This window comes from Simochromis diagramma, unplaced genomic scaffold (assembly GCF_900408965.1).
Source record: "Simochromis diagramma unplaced genomic scaffold, fSimDia1.1 OVJJ01000321.1, whole genome shotgun sequence".
Taxonomy (NCBI): Eukaryota; Metazoa; Chordata; class Actinopteri; order Cichliformes; family Cichlidae; genus Simochromis; species Simochromis diagramma.
This window is the reverse complement of record NW_024386772.1, coordinates 8,964,433-8,983,338: the sequence shown is the minus strand read 5'-3', so window position 1 is coordinate 8,983,338 and position 18,906 is coordinate 8,964,433. Positions and strand designations below refer to the sequence as shown.

Here is an 18,906-nt window from a genome sequence, read left to right as displayed (position 1 = left end):
TTAGCATTAATACTGTACAATAAAGAGTAAAACACTTTTGCATGTGGGCTCTATTTGTGCTGGTTCACTGATTTTGATGATATTTCTCAGGGGCGCTCATTACGGGAGAGCACTCTAAGACGGGCTCAAAGACGAAGCTTCACCCCCGCAAGCTTCATGGAGGAAGATGTGGTTGACTTTCCTGATGAATTGGACACATCCTTCTTTGCTAGAGTAAGACGAGACAAATAACAATATTCTTGTTCATGTTTCAAAGCCCCTAATCGTGTCTTCTTTGTAGGATATTCTGATGCACGAGGAGTTGTCCACATACGCAGACGAAGTCTTTGAGTCACCGTCTGAGGCGGCCGTGAAGGAGGCCGAGCCCAGCAGCAAGAAGGATGAGACGGAGCTGACAGGCAGCGCCCTAGATAAGACGGAGCTGGAAAGAAGTCATCTCATGCTGTGAGTTGCCACAGGGTTTGTCAGTGAGGCTGTGCTGATAATTTTAACATGAATCTTCATTCCTGGAAAGCAGTTTTCTCATGAAAAGTGCAAAAGATATGAGTCAGACAGTAGTGTTAGTTTAGATCAGTGTTTCCAAAAATCAAAATATAATAGACAATATAAAAAGCAATATATAAACTGACAGTGTAGGTTTGTGATTCTGGTTGGCGATGTTGTCTGACATTATCGCAAGTTGGAAATTTGTTCTAAAAGACAATGCACTATCTGATGAGGACATACGTCTCCCTTTTATTTCAGACCTCTGGAGCGAGGGTGGCGTAAAGCCAAAGAAGGAACTGGACCACCAAAGGTGCCCTTGCGGCAGGAGGTCGTGAGTGTTCACGGACAGCGGCGTGGGCAGCGCATTGTTGTTCCTGTCAAGAAGCTTTTTGCCCGAGAGAAACGGCCTTATGGCTTGGGCATGGTGGGGAAACTCACAAACCGCACCTACCGCAAGCGCATTGACAGCTACGTCAAGAGACAAATAGAGGATATGGATGACCACAGGTACAAAACTTCTCACTAATGAGCAGTTCTACCCCACAGTGGGTGATGTTGATGGATGTGTAGCTGCTGCTTATTAAACATGTTCTTTGTCTCTTCTAGGCCTTTTTTTACATACTGGATCACCTTTGTCCATTTGCTCATCACTATCTTGGCTGTGTCCATCTATGGTTTTGCACCTCCAGGCTTCTCCCAGCATGAGACGGTTGATTCTGTGAGTCCAGGCTCAGATGGGGGATGTATGTGCATTGACGCCTTGGCAATTTTCATCTTTCAATAATGTGTAACCTTTCTTTTTTTGTGTGTGATAATTCAGGTTTTAAGAAACAAAGGTGTGTATGAAAATGTCAAGTTTGTACAGCAGGAGAACTTTTGGATTGGGCCCAGTTCGGTAAGCTGTCTTTGATTGTGGGTTTTTTTTTGTTTGTTTGTAATTTGTTCTTTTTTTAAATTTTAGAGTTCATGCATAAATGTCAGCAAATTATTAAATTTTTTCCTTTATACCTCTATCCATTCATTTTTAGGAAGCCCTGATCCACTTGGGGGCCAAATACTCTCCATGCATGCGCCAAGACCAGCAAGTGCATGATCTCATCAGGGAAAAGAGGGACATCGAAAGAAACTCTGCCTGCTGTGTGCGCAACGATCGCTCAGGCTGCGTCCAAACCTCAGAGGAGGAATGCTCGGTCGGTAAACAACCCTTTATTTTGGGATCCTTGACATTTGCAGTTCTGCATCAAAGAGAAGCCGTGGGCAATGTTGATTTCTTGTTTTCAGAGTACTCTGGCTGTGTGGGTGAAATGGCCGGGGCATCCCAGCACTCCCAAGTTAAATGGTGAAGACAGACAGTACGGTTCAGTGTGCCATCAGGATCCCAGGTAAGGCGCGCTAGTAGTTTCAGTGGTTGAAGCTTGCGGTGTTTATTTAATGATAACGACACTGTACTGCTATACCTTCTGTGCTTCCAGGATATGTCTAGAGCCAGCCTCAGTGTCACCTCATGAATGGCCCGATGACATCACCAAGTGGCCAGTGAGTATGCTGAAACGCTGCTTGGTTTTGAGGCCCAAACAGAAGAAGGATAGATCAGATTGTGATTTTTCTCAAGAGAGTCCAGGATTTAAATCTAGAGCTAGGCCCTCCTGTGTGCGTTTGCATGTTGTCCCTGTGTTTGTGCCGGTTTTCTCGAGGAGCTGGTACCCTCAGCGCTGCAGGTCAACCACCCACTGTTCCACTACTAAGGATCGATTAAATGCATTAAAAGAGTTTTTTAAATCTCACCTTTATTGCTACGACTGGTAAATCCTGACACCCTTCTAATATTTATGTTATACCTCAAAACACAGAAATTTTAGATCATTTGCAATTTAGCAATGTTATCATCTTTCTCCCTGCTACTTTTATACTATTCTCAGTATAAAAAATGCTTGCTTTTGGTGTAGCTGAGTTGTAAAAAAAAAAAAATTTACACTACAGAATTCATTCTGTTTTATTTTAAAATTTTTGCCTTGGATATAATCAGGATAAATTGACTGTTGTTCCCTTTTTCCCCTGGCTTTTAGGTTTGTACCAGGTACAACACAGGGAACCATACCAACCTGCCTCATATAGACTGTACCATCACAGGCCGACCCTGCTGCATTGGAACCAAAGGGAGGTGAGGAGAGAAACATTTATTCCAAATAAATTGCACACTGGATGAATAACCACTTGATTCACTTGCTTAACACATGCCGTTTGCTTTCTTCAAGGTGTGAAATTACATCCCGGGAATATTGTGACTTCATGAAGGGCTACTTTCATGAGGAGGCTACTCTTTGCTCTCAAGTAAGCAACTCTGTTTAATACAGAAGAAAAAAAAAAACAATTAGTACTGATTAGAAAGATGTGGGGGGGGGTTTAATGTTTAAGGAACTGTGTAGGTGTCTGCCTTTCTTTCCAGTTTTTCCATTCCTTGTTTTGGGTTTTCATTATGACTGTGTGATGTTATTATGTCACGACACCGTGTTCTGCCCTTTCTTTAGGTGCACTGCATGGACGATGTGTGTGGACTGTTGCCTTTCCTCAACCCTGAGGTCCCAGATCAGTTTTACAGGCTCTGGCTCTCACTCTTCCTACATGCTGGGTGAGTCAGTCGCTGGCAGTAGCTGCTCATTCAGCTTTCTACCTGGCAAAAGAATCAAGTACTAATAAAAGTAATAGTTGGAAAGTTTTAACAGGTTTTGTGGTGTTTAGTTATTGTTTCAAGACAACTTCTAACATGAGCTGGATTAAACAAAAAGAAAATAATAATAATAATAACTAATTTCACCAACCAGAGGGACAATTAACACAGTTCTTCTTATCAGACAGTGGAAATGGTCCACGTCAGGGTCTGTGTTAGCACCAAGCAGCGAAGACAGAAATTATTAAAAGATCTGAATCAGGCAGGTTTATCCGCCCAAGATGTTTGCCACACACAAGGAAATTAGCTCTTGGTATCAATATGTCCTCGTATCACAACGAATCAAATACAGAGGCATCCTCAACACATATATGAAAGATGAATAGATGGGTAATAGAAGACAACAAAAGGAGGTGAGGACAAATAGTGCCTTTACAGACAATGAATTATATGTGGTTGGTTCCTGTTTGTTTATTAAAAAAATACACACTGAATGGGAGAATATGCCAGTTAAGAAGTGTTGAAATAGTGTTGGCTAGTTGATTATGTAGGCACCTGAGTACTGCAGGGATGACTTTTTCATTCTTTAAATTATATTATATTTATTGGTTGCTAACTGTCCTCTACACTTTTTGGAATAGTGCAGAAAATAAGATAATATGCATATAATAATAATATCATAAAGTTTCTCATACTTATGTGAGTTTTTGGCACAACAAACTTCACAAATTAATGTGTCTTTCATTATTACTGAAGCACAAATGCAGTCACATAAAGTAAGTAATAATATTACCAGTCCAAATTTCCTGTGCTTGGCAAAATGAAGATGAATTTCCAGGAAATCCTCTGTAATATCATAATGCCACTTGTTAGCAAATGGCTTCTCTGGAATACATAAAAATTAAGAACTCGTGGGTAGTTTATTTCTGTTTTGTAAAGTAAACACAAAAAGATTTTAAACTGACATGTGACGTGTTCGTTTACCTTGCAATTGCAAGTGGTCACCCGTAGGCGAGAGTGGTGCATGCTCTACGTGCAACCGGCAATTTTTACTTATGTGCGACTGAACTATAAAGCAATTAGTAAATAATAATGTTCCTTATTTTGCTGAATAACTAAATATTCCACAATAATGTGTTAGATATAAATACAGTTGCCCAAACTGACATTTTAATATTTGACGTGTCAGATAGTGACAGGAGTGCACGCTGCATGAATAGGCAGAGAAGTGACAGGTTTCCTGATTCTTCTTGCTGACGCTTCACTTGTCGTTGCCACATTTGACTCCTGCAAATGTTCTTTGGTTTGGCAGCTCTGAGTTCATTACCCTGTTGGTAGCGCATCTTATAAAACTGCTGCATTCAGGAATTTCCTTTTTTTGTACATATTTTTCTTTTAAACCAGCACGTTTGTGCAATACAAATTCAAGGGAAGCTCTGTTCTCCCCTCCATTGTTGGGGGGATTTAATTGTTCTCTGTCTTTATTCCTGTTTAAAAGTGTATATATAATAATGTTATTATAATACAATATCATTAGAGAGATAGGGGCAATCTTCTTATCAGATGAACCAGCAGTGCCTCATATGCAGTTGGCTAAAGTTACTCCAGCTGTTTTCCATGTGTTCCACGTATTCATTACTTGCAGTTATTCGCAGTATATATCAGACTGTCAGTTTCTCTTTGGTGTAGTTTAGACCTGTCAGTCAGGCAGCACAAAGAGCTGACCTTAAGAAGAGCAGTGCTTCATCTTTATTCAGTCTCTTATCTCTCTCCTGGGTAATTAAACAAAGTGCCCTCGCTACACGAACTCATTAAGCTTCAGTGAGATCGAGGCTGATTTTGCTGTTGAGCAAAGTCATTCCCACTCGGCACATGAGGGGCTTGCCTCTTCAACACAGAGGGATTATCTTCCCAACACGTGCGGCTTTTCACCCACATTCACTCGCGCATCACACTCGTCGCACATATGAACTATTTGTCGTTGTCTGTCCTCCCAGAATCCTTCACTGCCTGGTGTCGGTGGCTTTCCAGATGACCATCCTGAGGGATCTGGAGAAGCTGGCAGGCTGGTTGCGCATTTCAATCATTTACATACTCAGTGGCATCACTGGCAACTTAGCTTCAGCCATTTTCCTGCCCTACAGAGCAGAGGTGATCACCAGCTAGACACAATACCTTTCACAAAATGACAAGTAATTTTGATCAGATATAAAAGACTGAACAGCTCATTGTGTTTTCTCAAGCCTGTGTCCCTCGATGCTGTCTTTGTCTCAGGTGGGTCCAGCTGGCTCGCAGTTTGGGATTCTGGCCTGCCTGTTTGTGGAGCTGTTTCAGAGCTGGCAGATCCTGGCCCAGCCCTGGAGGGCCTTCACCAAACTGCTGTGCGTGGTGCTCTTCCTCTTTGCCTTTGGGCTGCTGCCCTGGATCGACAATTTTGCCCACATTTGTGGCTTCATCTCTGGCTTCTTCCTGTCCTTCGCCTTCCTACCCTACATCAGCTTTGGCCGCATGGACCTGTACCGCAAACGCTGCCAGATTATCATCTTCCTGCTGGTGTTTGTTGGACTCTTTTCAGGCCTCGTGGTGCTCTTCTACGTCTACCCAATCAAGTGTGAATGGTGCGAGTTGCTCACCTGCATACCCTTTACAGACAAGTTCTGCGAGAAGTATGACCTCAACGCTCACCTCCACTGAAGTGTGAGCACTGCAGGAAGGCATCAGGTCAAAAGACACGGACTGGCTGGGGGATTGTCTCCCTCTTCTATGTGGACTATGATAATATGCTTGTGTTATTTTACTCAATATGAATACCCATACCACTCATCATAAGGACTTATTTTCATCATCACTCCTTCACTGTCCAGTGAAACAAAGCTAAGGCACTTGTGAACCTCACCAAAACACCTAGCTGTCCTGCAGAAATGAGAAAAGCCAGCGCTGGAACAATGAAGATTTTCTTTCCCCTTTTTTTGTACATTCACCCTCCAGGCAAAAGATTTATTAATATTATTATCCAGGCAACCTCATACAAAAGCAGGGACAAAAATCAGATATTGATACCTTTGGTGCCTTGTTGATAAATGTACCAACTACTGCCATATTTTTGTTACATTATGCTGAGCACTCGAATGTTATCTCTCCTTTTTTTTTTTTTTTTTTTTTTTTTTATTGCTTCTCAAGAAGTGATTACTGTTTTGAACACGGTAGTGTTTTAGCTACCTGTCTACTCACATGTATTTGAAAAGAAAAGTAAAAAAAAATCTACAAAATGAAAATGTCTGCCTCTCCTGCTTGAGCACATGATGAAGATCGCTTTAAAGTATTTAAACTCATAAGAATTCAAACAAAACCGCAACAAGCTATGGGATTGTATTACAGCTTGGATTTGTATGGTTTATAAAAATAGAATTGTATTTACACTGAGATGTTGTTTACAGTAATTGCCTTCTATAATAATTAAAAACATTATTAATCTATTGTACAAGTGACAGAAGACTAGATAAATAGATAACTGAGAAAAGCAACAGGTTCATTTTGTTGCTTGAGCACCTAAATCCACTGTTGTTCCCCTCAGGCCTCAACACAGACTTAACTCCATGTTCAGTGGATCAGGGGACGCATTAGGATACCGAACCCAGGCCAGCTATATTCGTGTCCTCTTTTCTCCTGCTGCAGTATTTTGTGCTTGACAAGAGTCCATGTTAGAAATAAGTGGAGTGGAGAGAGCAGGGTAAGGATTGAAGGACTAGCAGTCGCTGTTCCGCCGTGAGTACGCCTGTCCAGATAGAGTGTACTCCATCTCTTGGAAGTGCATGTTAGATACCGTGATGGCTGATGGCCCTATCTCCTTGAAGCCAGCCTTGAGGTAGAAGGGCACGAGGAAATCCTCGCAGATCAGCAGAGCTCGACGGAGGCCTGGCATGCAGCTCACGTACTGCAAGTAGCGCCACAAGATGATGGAGCCCTTTCCCTGCTGGCGACAGTGGCGGTGCACAGACAGCACATGGATGTGCACAGTGGAGCTGTCTGGGACATGCTGAGTCATGGCCTCCTGGTTAAATAGAAGTAATGTTATTAAAAAAAGAAAAAAGAAAATGAATGAGCCACAGAATCACAGTCATTTCACCAAAATCAGGCAATTGTGAAATACCTGTGAAAGCCTCTCCCTGTCCCAGCCAGAGCCGATGATGAAAGCTACCAGCTGTCCCTCTTCAAACCAGCCCAGAGACAGCTCAGGGCACTGACCCAGGAAGTTAAGAACTTCATCCAGGGTAAGTGGACACTCTCCAGACACAGATATAAATGCTGGGGAGGATTTTAGAGAGTGCGTCAGTTTGTGGGAGGAATGAAAATGAAAGCATGAGAGAAATATGCTCTCACTAACTCTGTAAATGGCACTAAGATGAAGTTACATATTAATATGTTTCTTATATGAAATGCAACGATCTTGCCTAATGACTTGCCTTCTCTTTCAATCTCGAACACACTGATGGCATCCTGTGGTGTGAGGTTCCTGAACTCGCTGGCTGGGAGTGTGTGCCGCCTCTGTTGCAGAGAGCTGTCCACCCTGACAGGTGTCTTCTGAAAGAAGGGTTTGAAGAACAGTAAGCCACTGACCTGTTGTGTCATGATGCCTCAATACAGCAACAACAGGAGCTTCTGATTATTTCACACAGTTCCTCCTGTGAGTCTGTCTCCTTTTTTCCAGCCTTTTTCTACTAGAACTTTTAGTAGCAGTCAGATAAAGTTAAACCCTGCTAACAAAACCTCCCGTGCCCTGCTTTTCCCACAGCTCTGAGTCCAGTCTTAGTCACCTCAGCTGGCAAGATGCTGACCTTCTCGCCTCCCCCACTCTCTCTCCCTCCTCCTCTTTTTTAACTGATCTCTAAGTGGCTGCTTCCAAGTAGGATAGCTGTCTGTGCACGTGCCACCAAAGTCTTAAAATCCTCTAACGTTAAACAGCAGACTTTATTGTTCTTGCTGTATTTTTTATGCGCTTTATACTTTGGATTTGGTTTGCACCGCCACATTAAGAGATTGACAAGTCTGTAGCTGCAGCAGTTCAGTGAGAATTTTTTACTTATTAGTATTCAGAAAGCTTTAATCATTCCCACACTGAGATAAACATTTGAATCAACCTCGTGTCAGAGTAGTTACAGAAGTCTTTTTTTAGTTTTTCCCTCTGTGTTAGAATATCTTTTTGTAATGGTAATATCCTGCCTGCACAGATGGAATAACTCAGGCAGATTAATTGTAAAACTGTGAACCTTCAGTATGAAAAAAAGCGTGTTGTTGAGATACTAGTTTTCATGGGCACATGGATATTGGCACATGCACATTTGCATGTCCTCTGGGTTTTGTCTTGTTCAGCGTGGGGATGTGCAGGACATGGTGTGACTGTTGTGGTGATGCTCGTGTTTTTAGAGACCAAGGGCGTCCGGGCTACTTTGACTGAACCGAGTAAGGAGGAGAGATTTTATGCGGATTGCTGTGGGGGTGATTTCATGCCTTAAAGAGATTTAGCACAGGCTAATTAAATGAGAGCGCACGAGCATCAGCTGGCCTTGGGTAAACCTGTTTACACAGACGTGTTTAGCTGTCAGCACAACAGTAGAATTTCAAAGGACACTTTGAGTTCACTCTACAGCAAACCACTTCATGTCATGAAATAAAACCACAGTGCTCTATACCACAAATTCTGTGGATGTGTATGCATTGCATTCCTAAACTTCTTCATCTAATAAACTTTTTCATTGGATTTTCCTTTGTTAAGACTGAAAAAAGAAAGCCTTATTTCTCTGGCCCCAAGAGTTTTATATTTTATACTGCAGTTATTTGGCTGTACAAATACTTTCTCCAAATGGCCTCAACTATTAAAAAAGGAACATTATTATTAGGGATTACTGCTTCATACCACTCCTCCCTTTGGCCTTGGGCTGTAATAATGTTTTGTAAATCTCATTTATTCTGTGTTATCTGGACAGCCTGCTAATCAAAAATACAAGAACATCTATGTGAGCCGGATCATCAGATGTCAGGCATGTACACGGCCAGAGATTGCGTTACCTTTTCTGACCTGGGAATCTGTCAGTGCTGAACACACTGTTACAGTTAAACAGTGACAGAGTTGACTTTCACTCATTCAGACAAATGTAGAAAAGGAAACGGACCTCTGACGCTCAAAGGTGTGTAAGCATGTGAAAGCTTATTAAACTCTGACGTTATGTAATTTAGCCTCGCTGACCCACTGACCAAAGTGTCATAGATCTAATCTAATGTGTGCGTGTGTGTGTGTGTGTGTGGATACACACATACTGCACACATGCACATTTCTACAGTGTATTATGTTTTTACAGGCTAGCTTGAAGCGAGCTTGTGTAACCGAATCCTCATTAAACTTTAAACTGGCTTACAGCTGTTGTTGTCTGAGCTGGGCAGCAGCTAATCATGACTGCAGAAAAGCTCTGAGACATTTTGCATCAGACGGGTGGAAAATTCTTACTGAAATGAGCTGTCGTTCATTTATTTATTCTTCTGGGATACATTATATCCATTTATTTAAAGATCAGACTAGACTTCATGTTTTAGATGTTCTGGTGATTTAATTGTTTATTTTAATATGGGTGTAACCTCCTATGTGTGTTATCATACATATATTTGCACATTCATGCATATGTAGGTTCAGGATAGAGAATTCACTCAGACCTTCTTCACAGTCAACGCTCCCTGTGAAAAATACACTGAAATGTGATCCAAAGCTACACGTTTCCTTGGCCATGTGGCCAGTAGAGAGCAGTGTTCACAGTGACAGAAGACTCCTTATTGTCATGTTTATACACAATAAAAGATATAATCCAAAGTAGCAGAGTGCTTAAGTGTAATTCTAAAACCCTGTGTCAGGTGCTTGGTCTTCATAATGACAGAAACAGAGTATGCACACTTTTAATTTTATTTGATAATATACATAATATTTATTGATACTAGACTTGCCAGTATTCTGTTTGCTATTGTGCACACAGCAAAAAAGAAAAAAAGAAGAGAAGACAGACTTTGATAGCTTTGAATTTTTCTTTGCTTTTCATCCTTTTACATGACGCAGTGCATAACATAGGAAACTGTGCTATCACTGAACCTTTTTGGGTGTGACCAAGTATTTGTCTACATTTAAAGAACACAGATTTGTATGTTTTTATCAATTTCAGGACCAACATCTTCATCTGAAGCTTGACAGATTTAATTGATATTGAGTGATGACTGCAAACATCATTTTACATCTCTTATGTTCTTCATCCACTACTAAACGTGTGTGCTTTTCTTCACGATGCTTGTAATTGCCTTGTAAAACTCTGAATCCTTAAACTTCTGGGCTAATTTCCTACATCTACACAGTAGCAAATGTCACTGTTTTACTGTCAAAAACTTGTACATTTGTCAGCATTAAACTGTAATCTGTGAGCTCTACAGCATAATATTGTCTTAATAGAACTGTGTTCTTGAGATGATCAGCAAACAACTGGCAGTTGAAGTAATGACTCTTTCTTTATTGTTATACACATGCTGCTATACACACACGGGAAGAGACAGGTATTGATTTTACAGAGAGCCAAATACCACTTAGTGTGGAGTTATCCTGGATACCAGGTCAACAGTGGTCAGAACAGGAAGGCACAGTGTCAAGTTGAAATGGCACAGAAAAGGAGGGGGTAAAGACAAAATAAGCACGTTACCAAAAGTTTAAAAAAAAAGCATTCAAAGGAGTCAGAGGTTTAAGCATCTACAAATTCACATGCAAATGCGAGCCCAATTATTAAGATGCATTTGCCTTTGCATCTATTGCATCGGATGCCTTCCTTTCAAAAACACAAATGTTACGAGGAGAACCCACTTGAACCTAAACACTAATATTGAATGCATAATCAACACATGGCAATAACATAGTAAATGAACAGTTCAATTGAATATTGCTCAATAACAAGATACGTTTTTCCAGTAGCATGAAGTTTGCGATACGAAAAAAAGGCTTTGTACATCAGCATAAAAAAAATCCTGTCTACAGGCTGAAACTGTTGTATACTGTGGCATTTTTAAGAACACTAATGTCCATTGCAACAAGCAGGCAGCCACATTAATTCAAGGCACATAGATCTATATGCAGTGTGCTACACGTACACAACCAAGGTAAGTACAGTCGCTGCAGCCACACAAACACGTGACCCCTTTTTTTGCAGCTACATCACAGAAGCAGACACTGGCATTGCCACAGAAAAAAAGGGACTGTAGAAAGTTGCCACATATACCACGAGCACCCTTACTGTGCCACACTAAGTCAGCAAACATGTAGGTGCAGCATCTATGCTTGTAGCAGGCTTTAGCTATCTTTGAGTTCAGCTGTTAGGATGTAAATCTGTAGCTCTTTTTGATTATCAAAGTCTTAAATATTGTGCATGTTAACTGAATGTAGTTCCTTTATTTATATTTTTTTTATATATTATATAACATATATATATATAAAAAATGTACAATTTTAAAGGCAACTACACAGGACTCTAGTTGTAAAACATAGATATATAGTTTGAAATGATAAAACCATGTGTTGATGTTTTAGACAGCAGACAGCTTAAGACATATGTCATTATATACTTTTGTTGTGAGGAATGAATTATAACTGATTTTGTTGGGAGAGCAAAATCACCTCAAATGGCCACACGGATACACAAGTAATACAAACTTTAGCCCATAAATCAGCCTGACAGGAATAAAACGATTAAAGTGTCAAGTCATTAAAGTGTTTCACTGATTTCCAAACACAATCCTTATTTATGAATTCTTTAGAATTTAGTGTCAAAAACTTTGATACAGCGTTAATTTAAAGTAAGTGCGCTTAAAAGCACCACCATGACAGGCAGTGAAATTTCTCTGGAATAAACATTACTAAACAACAACTCGACGACTGAAGACCATTCGAAAGTTAATAAAAAGCTGGGGGGAGTTGATCTTTTTTTTTTTAAACTTCAGTCATAGAACAAGCCATCACAAACATCTTTGCGACCGTCCAATTTCTTTTGTTTTGTCAAGAGATGCTGATGGAATAAACAGAGTCCTGCCTCACTCTTGTTAACTTCCTTTCGGGGCTGTTGTCAGCTCTGATCACGCAAGCAGAAGACTGAGCTGTGGGGGTGAAAGGAACGAAAGAGCTGGATGATCTCTGAAGCAAAAATGGGAGGAGTTAGTGGATGAGATGTTCATCTTCCATATGAAGGCTGCTCGTGGGACACAGGAGAGGCTGGCTGGAGCAGTTTGTGCTCTGACTTTTCAGGCTTTCTGATGACCCTGGGGTTGGAAAAAGGGGAAACAATCAATAAATAAGAAACATAGTTAAAAGTGAAGTTTCCCTTCAGACTTTCAGTAGGAGAACAAACTGTTCTACACCAGTTTGGCCTTGCAGGCATTTAATTGTTGATCATAACAGAACATATCACTGCTGGGGGGAGGTTTCTAGCTGTGAATGATAGCAGTGAATGTTACCATTATCATCAGTAGAGCTCATACACAGAGAAGCAGAGCAGACAGGAAAGCCTACATACCACAGTTATTCCTCCATACCAATAGAGCAGGAATCAGGACCTAGAGCTGGCCAAAGTGAGATGGTAAAAAGAGACAAGATGGCAGGGAACAGAAGAGGGGGGGTAGATAACACACAGAAGCACCAGAGCACACACGTTAGAGGCAAAGCACACAGAATTGCAGCCTTAAAGTCCAGGGTTAAAGAAGAAAGACACTGAGCTAAAGTACCAGAGGGAATATTTAACTTCCAGTCAACAGTGACACGTCTTCACTTTGTGAAGACCTGATTTGCTCTAAGCTTTCATCGGAAAGTACAGGTCCAAAGTTTAAGAAATGACACATCTTTCATTTTTATCACTTCTTCCTTAATTAAAAGGATCCTTGTAAGGGCTTTTTTTTGTTCTTCGTCCCAGATGGAAAATCTCTTACCTGGCAAAGACAGATCACCTGGTGGGTCACTCTCTGTTTTGGTCAAGCTACTGTGTTCACTGATGCAGTCCTGCAGAATGTCTCCTCCAGAATGCATCCTGTCCTCTGGATACCAACAAAGTCCAGAATGTCATCACTGTCACTCAAACACATCACTGACTGTTCACTGAGAACCAAAGGAGAAAACTCACCTTCATCTGGAGACAGGGATTCTGCCACGTCCTCAGTCACTGTGGCCTGGAAGAATAAAGGAAGGTAGGTTTTTGTCTGTACTGGTGTCAGAGCTTAATGTCAGTTAGTGAAGAAGAAGCTTACATCTGTGGGGGCGGGGCTACTGGACAGAAGAGTGTGTGGCTGAGCATCAGACATCTCCGACAGCTTCTCTTCATCCTCCTCCTGGATTGGAGACGATGGAGACCTCAGGGTGCTGGAGGGGAACAATGCAGAAAAATAAGAAATACTTAACTATACTACTAGAAGTGGTAATTTAATTATTCACGGTGACATTCAAGCACAGAATTTGACTTTGACAAAAATATTCTAGCCCTTAGATAAGCCCTTGGGCCTTCAGCCTCTAACAGGCCCATTTTACATGATTATGTCAGCTCTAAATTTTCCTCTAAAAAAGAAAATTTGCTGGAGGCATAAAGATTAACTAAAAACACAGCTCTTTACAGGAAATGGATAAAGGGGTAAATCTGATTACTGGCAGAGTCTCATGGGAAATGATGTTTGACACCATTACATGCTATCCAATTTCCTACCTAAACCAGATTACTTGCAGTAAAGATTTTATGTCTTAGATTACCTGTCAGGTGACTTGCTGACTTTGCCTTTCTGCAGACTTCCATCGCTTAAATGCTCTGGAGAGCTTAACTGTCTGTTGTCCCCTCCCAGACCCCCAGAGAAATTGATGTCGTCATAGAGGGGGGCTGATGGGATGGCAGGAGACACCGAGCGCAAACCATTCAGGGCCTCTAACAGTGAGATGGGCTCGAAGCCAGGAGGAACTGAGTCTGTGCCCTGCAAAAAGTCAGTGAAAGAGAAAAGTGGATTTATTGTTGATCTTAATATTATAATAAAGATTTCAAAAAAAAATATTTACAGTTAATGCAGTTAGGTAAGATGCACAGCTGGTTAAAAACGTATATCTTACTGAGTGCTCATCGTGGTCCATAGTCTGAGCCAGAACTGGACTAAAGGACACGGGAGAAAGAGCTCCAGGCTTTTTCCTTACAGCTCTGATCTGAAGCAAGGCTCTGAAGGCTGGAAAGCAGATACATTCATTAATGAATTCATTGATTGAATCTAAACCTGCTCATATAGCATGACACAACTTTTTTTTTTTTTTTTAAGAAAGTAACACTTCTTACGCAGCCTGCAGATGGGGCAGTTGTTGGCCTGGTACCGCAGAGTGTCCGCACAAGAGTTGCAGAGACAAAGGTGTCTGCAGGGCAGGATAAGCGTGTCTCGCAGGTCAGACAAACAGACGACGCACTCGTTGCTGTTGTCACTGTTCTCATCATCAGATGGCTAGAGAAAAGAAGAACAAAAAGGCTTACAAATCAATCACAGCCAACTTTTTACAACATCGTGATTCTTCTCAGTTAGCAGTTCCAACCTTAGTTTCTTGGTTGTTTTTGTTCTCGATTCCATAAATCTCCTGCAAGAGGTAGCTTACACGGTCCACCTGAGAAAAAAGTAAAAAATGAAATTCAACATTTAGATTTTATAAAAAAAATATCCACATATTCTTAAAAGTTTGAAAGAAAACCCATTCACTACAAATGACTGTAAATCTGTTATGTATACTTAATAACATTAAAGTAGTGCTTGTCGCTCAAATGTAGAATAAATAAATACATTCAGAGTCTAAAGCGCAGGTTTACAATCAAGTCTACTTTAGAGATTGGCACACATCTGCTCACATGCTTTCACAGGCTGAAACATCCACCTTTCACCTGCTCTTTGATAGAAACATGCCACACATGGGCTGGATAAATAACTAACGGCTCAAATATGACTTTACTCTAAACTTCAATAACTTATAATAATACAAGACTGAAATAAAAACCTTTATAAACTTACAATTTGCTTCTGCTTCAGAGGTTTCACTGAGAAACTCCCATCAACATGCTGGGGGTGGGAGACGAGACATGTTTTAGCTCATATAAATAGTAAACATGCTCTCTACATGTTAAAATTATTTATTGTTTTTTAACATATACATACTCTTTCAAATGCTGCCAAAAGCACATGGGCATGTCCAAGGCAATCTTGGAAAAAACAAAACATCAAGATTATTACAAATGTTGAGGTAACAATTAAACTGTGATCGTAGTCCATTACTTTCAAATGTTAAAAAGGAGCCCCTTGAGAGATGATTTCCAGCTTTTTAATTTTATTTTTTTGACTCCACTATAGTAGCTTTGCATGACTCAGAGTTCAAAATAATTATTTTTATCTTAAACAAGGCAGTTTAGCTTTTCTTCCTTGAAGGTCACCCTCCCTTCTAACCTTCCTCTGATTGGCTGCTCATCCCAAAAAGAAAGTTCATGGGGGTGGCTCTCCTGTTTTCACAAGAGAAAAACTGTTTGCCTGAGATGACTATATAAGGGAGATCTGCTTCCTCTGATATCATATAGAAGCAAGAGCAGAGAAAAGAGTCACAAACCAAACACTTAGAGCACCTAAATGCCTAAACTTTTGGCTCACAAGAATTACCTGTACATAAACTGACCAAATTATCTAAATCTTTGGCCATGTTTGCTGTAAACATCTACAACTGTAGCATATTTTAAAGACAAAATGTAAGAAAAAGTTCAACAGTCCCCTTTTTAACAGTCTCAATATTGGTATTAGTCCTGTGCAGCTCCAGCAACTTACCATCCCCTTCATCAACCACAGCTTGGATCACCATGGGAAACACTCCTCGGTCGAGGTCAAAATTCAGCTTTAAAGGAGACAGTTACACATAAATAGAAGACATATATCAAATCAAACGTGGTGATGCAATGCTTTTTTATGTGCTAAATTAAACTGATTACAAAATGCATTAGCTACTGCAAATGCTTACATCTTCTTCTTTCCATTCGCTGAAATCTATTTTAAAAGACGGCATGGAGAACTGCTGGCTCACCCCCCGCTTGTAATGGACAGTTTCAGAGGCCATCGACGGATCCTTTGGGCTGTACCTACATGTATAAGACAGCAAAACTATCAAAGTTGACTTTGGAAATGACAGAAAAGGGAAGAAATATTCCAGTACAACCTGGAAACTTTTTGCTGCTGCACTTATACAGACATCAGCAATTAAGACTCAATGTGAACTAACACCTATATGTATCAAGAAATTCAGTACACTTTTTAAATAAAATCAAACTAAAGAAAATAGAAAACCAAGCACAACAGCAGCAGCCGCCGTCATTTTATGGATCATCTTGTTTGTTTCATAAGACTGCAACTTCAGACTATCACTTTCGTCTTTGTCTGAGTCTTATCTGGTATCCATGGTGACTGGTGGTTGCTAAGGACCCATTGCATCTATTCTAGACTTTGTGCTCTGGAGCTCAATCTCACACCCATAAAACAGCATTTAAATCTTTCTTGTTGTTACTGCTTCACATTAACATGAAGGCGCTGTGTCAGAGCAGTATCAGTCTGTGTGAATGGTACAACTGATCCTCCCATAGGCAGATGCATGTGCCCCATCTTTGTTTACTTCACACAGGGCATGGATTTTTATTTAATAAGTAAAAAACCAGATGATCATTGATTGTATTAATTGTAAGATTAAATCCTTACACTGCCATGCCATTGGAGAACTCCTCAAATGCCTGGCAGTAGAGGGTGATAGCCACTCGAGCATCAGCATCAAAAGTGAACTCCACACCATACTGGACCTTTGGTTTCCCACCGTCCTCCGCCAGTGTGTCAGAGTCATCTTTATACCTACAATCCAGACATTTGACAAGGCTTAGGCCAATGTGACTGGCTTCATTAAAACTGTTATGGTGATGTTTCATTGTGATAGTGCCTTTATATCACTACCTGACCAAACGCAAAGAATCCTTCCTGATGTTCACCAGACTCCTCAGGGTTTTCACAGGCTCATGGGGTGCAGGTGTTACATATGGAAACTAGTGAAATAGAAGGATTTGAAATTATTGAAATAGTTCTACTGACCATTTTATTGATAAGAAATGTCAAACTGCTGTTGAAAATACAGTGCTAAACAGCAGGTTAAAGAAACAACAGTTTTCACCTGCACTGGCCTATTTCCAAGAAAATTCAGGTCCATGTTTTCCCCAAAAAGGTATCCCTCTGGATGTGGCGTGTCAAATTTTTCTCCTCCCATGAAAAAGTGGCTGGCAAAATAATTCCCTGAGGGTGAGATATTTTAAAAGAAAAAGGGATGAACAGATTGGATGCACTCATGTTTAATAGTGCAGTCATTTCGGAAAAAGCAGCACACCAACCTTGAAGCTTTAATTTTGATTCTTTTCAGCTATTTGTCAAATTTAAAATACTTCCATTATTCAGTTAATGCTAAGAAAACTAGTTTGGCAAGCAATAAAATGGTGGCTAAACTAGTTTATATACCCATCTTCACATTATTTTTACAATGTGAAAAGATCTATATGCTATCAAACTGTGGTTTAAAGGTTATTGCTTTAAAGGGTGAGAATCATTTTATGACATAGAGGGTCACTACGTCAACATCTATGATTCCCCAGTTCTTAAAAGTCCATCTACTCATGATCATCCTGATGAACATCAAGACTGTCTGTCTGTAATAGCCTAATAAACAGCCATCGTGCTTTATCCTCGGTGGCAGCAATATCCGACACACCGAAAATACTGTAAATCTGACAAAAATGTTTTATTAAGTTACCGTCTATTGGTAAAAAAAAAAAAAATCCCAATCACATATGTTTACAATCATTATTTGTCTGCGCGGCTGACGGTCATTAGCAGAAAGCGCATTTAGACCACACTAGTTAGGAAGATGGGTGTTTATGAGGAATATGATTTCATCGGAGACATTGACGATCATTTACCAGATTTCGGTGGAAATCGGTAAGCCGAGTTGGCTTGAATATCGATGTCTTCAACACCAGCGATTCTACGACTCAGGATGGACCCCATCTCTGCTTTCTCTGTTGGGTCGCTCGATATTAGCTCCAGTTAGCTAGCAGCGAACGATGCGTCGGCAGTTCCAACTTCCTCTGCCTTCAGTCTAGACTAACACCAAAACGATAATAACACCAAACACAAATACACGCTTTATTTATTCTAACATTTTACTCGCTCTGTTTTTTGGTGGCTACGCGGCGAAAAGCAAAAACAAATCGAAACGAGCTGTTGTTTTGCCAGAGGAGAGCTAACAAAGCAGGGAGACACGCTGATTGGCTGTCGCCGAGCGTTCCGGAGCGTTCGCTCTGTGTATAGGGACTGCCCGGAGGTCCACACGGAGCTAATTTAGTAACGAAGGGAAGGTGTCAGAGCACGGGCGTCAGCTCCAATCCAGCAAATTCAACGCTGTATGATCTACGTGTAGGAAATGTTTGACCTAGGGTTGATGCTTCCCAGAGGGTCATATTGATTTCTATAAAGTTAGAAAGGAGCAACAAACTGCATTGCATGGTTACAGATTACATAAAAAAGTCTATCAAAGTAGTTGCACTTAAATTAGTCTACAGCTTGCCAGTTGACTGATATGCAGCACTTCCTAGGTCACTGATGAAGGGAATTTTCAA

The 18,906-nt window shown here is 40.6% G+C and overlaps 3 protein-coding genes across 6 annotated transcripts in view; 1 reads left to right on the top strand and 2 right to left on the bottom strand.

Annotated features, from left to right (window-relative positions):
* The window catches only part of rhbdf1a (rhomboid 5 homolog 1a (Drosophila)), a 28,854-nt gene extending 22,425 nt beyond the window's left edge, over positions 1 to 6,429 (top strand). For all 3 annotated transcript variants that reach the window (XM_040047009.1, XM_040047005.1, XM_040046998.1), the window contains 13 exons: positions 91 to 213; positions 281 to 444; positions 745 to 993; positions 1,093 to 1,204; positions 1,307 to 1,381; positions 1,515 to 1,676; positions 1,768 to 1,868; positions 1,959 to 2,022; positions 2,553 to 2,647; positions 2,742 to 2,817; positions 3,015 to 3,115; positions 5,152 to 5,305; positions 5,429 to 6,429. In XM_040047009.1, coding sequence (XP_039902943.1) covers positions 91 to 213; positions 281 to 444; positions 745 to 993; positions 1,093 to 1,204; positions 1,307 to 1,381; positions 1,515 to 1,676; positions 1,768 to 1,868; positions 1,959 to 2,022; positions 2,553 to 2,647; positions 2,742 to 2,817; positions 3,015 to 3,115; positions 5,152 to 5,305; positions 5,429 to 5,848 — 1,896 coding nt within the window. In that variant the 3' untranslated portion in view covers positions 5,849 to 6,429. The remainder of the gene's footprint in view (positions 1 to 90; positions 214 to 280; positions 445 to 744; positions 994 to 1,092; positions 1,205 to 1,306; positions 1,382 to 1,514; positions 1,677 to 1,767; positions 1,869 to 1,958; positions 2,023 to 2,552; positions 2,648 to 2,741; positions 2,818 to 3,014; positions 3,116 to 5,151; positions 5,306 to 5,428) is intronic.
* A 112-nt stretch (positions 6,430 to 6,541) lies between these two features.
* Positions 6,542 to 7,973, bottom strand: aanat2 (arylalkylamine N-acetyltransferase 2). The gene is made up of 3 exons (XM_040047262.1): positions 7,618 to 7,973; positions 7,305 to 7,459; positions 6,542 to 7,205 (listed from the first exon to the last, which is right to left on the bottom strand). Exons 1-3 carry the CDS (start codon positions 7,781 to 7,783, stop codon positions 6,900 to 6,902), a joined length of 627 nt encoding a protein of 208 aa, XP_039903196.1. The 5' UTR covers positions 7,784 to 7,973; the 3' UTR covers positions 6,542 to 6,899.
* Positions 7,974 to 10,670: 2,697 nt separating this feature from the next.
* Positions 10,671 to 18,581, bottom strand: mgrn1b (mahogunin, ring finger 1b). 2 transcript variants are annotated; one of them, XM_040047087.1, is made up of 17 exons: positions 18,208 to 18,581; positions 17,412 to 17,530; positions 17,198 to 17,286; positions 16,952 to 17,098; positions 16,224 to 16,341; positions 16,034 to 16,100; positions 15,380 to 15,423; positions 15,236 to 15,283; positions 14,769 to 14,837; positions 14,521 to 14,680; positions 14,304 to 14,413; positions 13,956 to 14,170; positions 13,463 to 13,574; positions 13,339 to 13,384; positions 13,148 to 13,252; positions 12,739 to 12,784; positions 12,367 to 12,484 (listed from the first exon to the last, which is right to left on the bottom strand). In XM_040047087.1, exons 1-16 carry the CDS (start codon positions 18,293 to 18,295, stop codon positions 12,744 to 12,746), a joined length of 1,578 nt encoding a protein of 525 aa, XP_039903021.1. In that variant the 5' UTR covers positions 18,296 to 18,581; the 3' UTR covers positions 12,367 to 12,484; positions 12,739 to 12,743. The 2 variants fall into 2 exon arrangements, with proteins under 2 accessions (XP_039903018.1, XP_039903021.1); XM_040047084.1 differs by lacking the exon at positions 12,739 to 12,784 and having other exon boundaries at positions 10,671 to 12,484; positions 18,208 to 18,580.
* Positions 18,582 to 18,906: the final 325 nt, after the last annotated feature.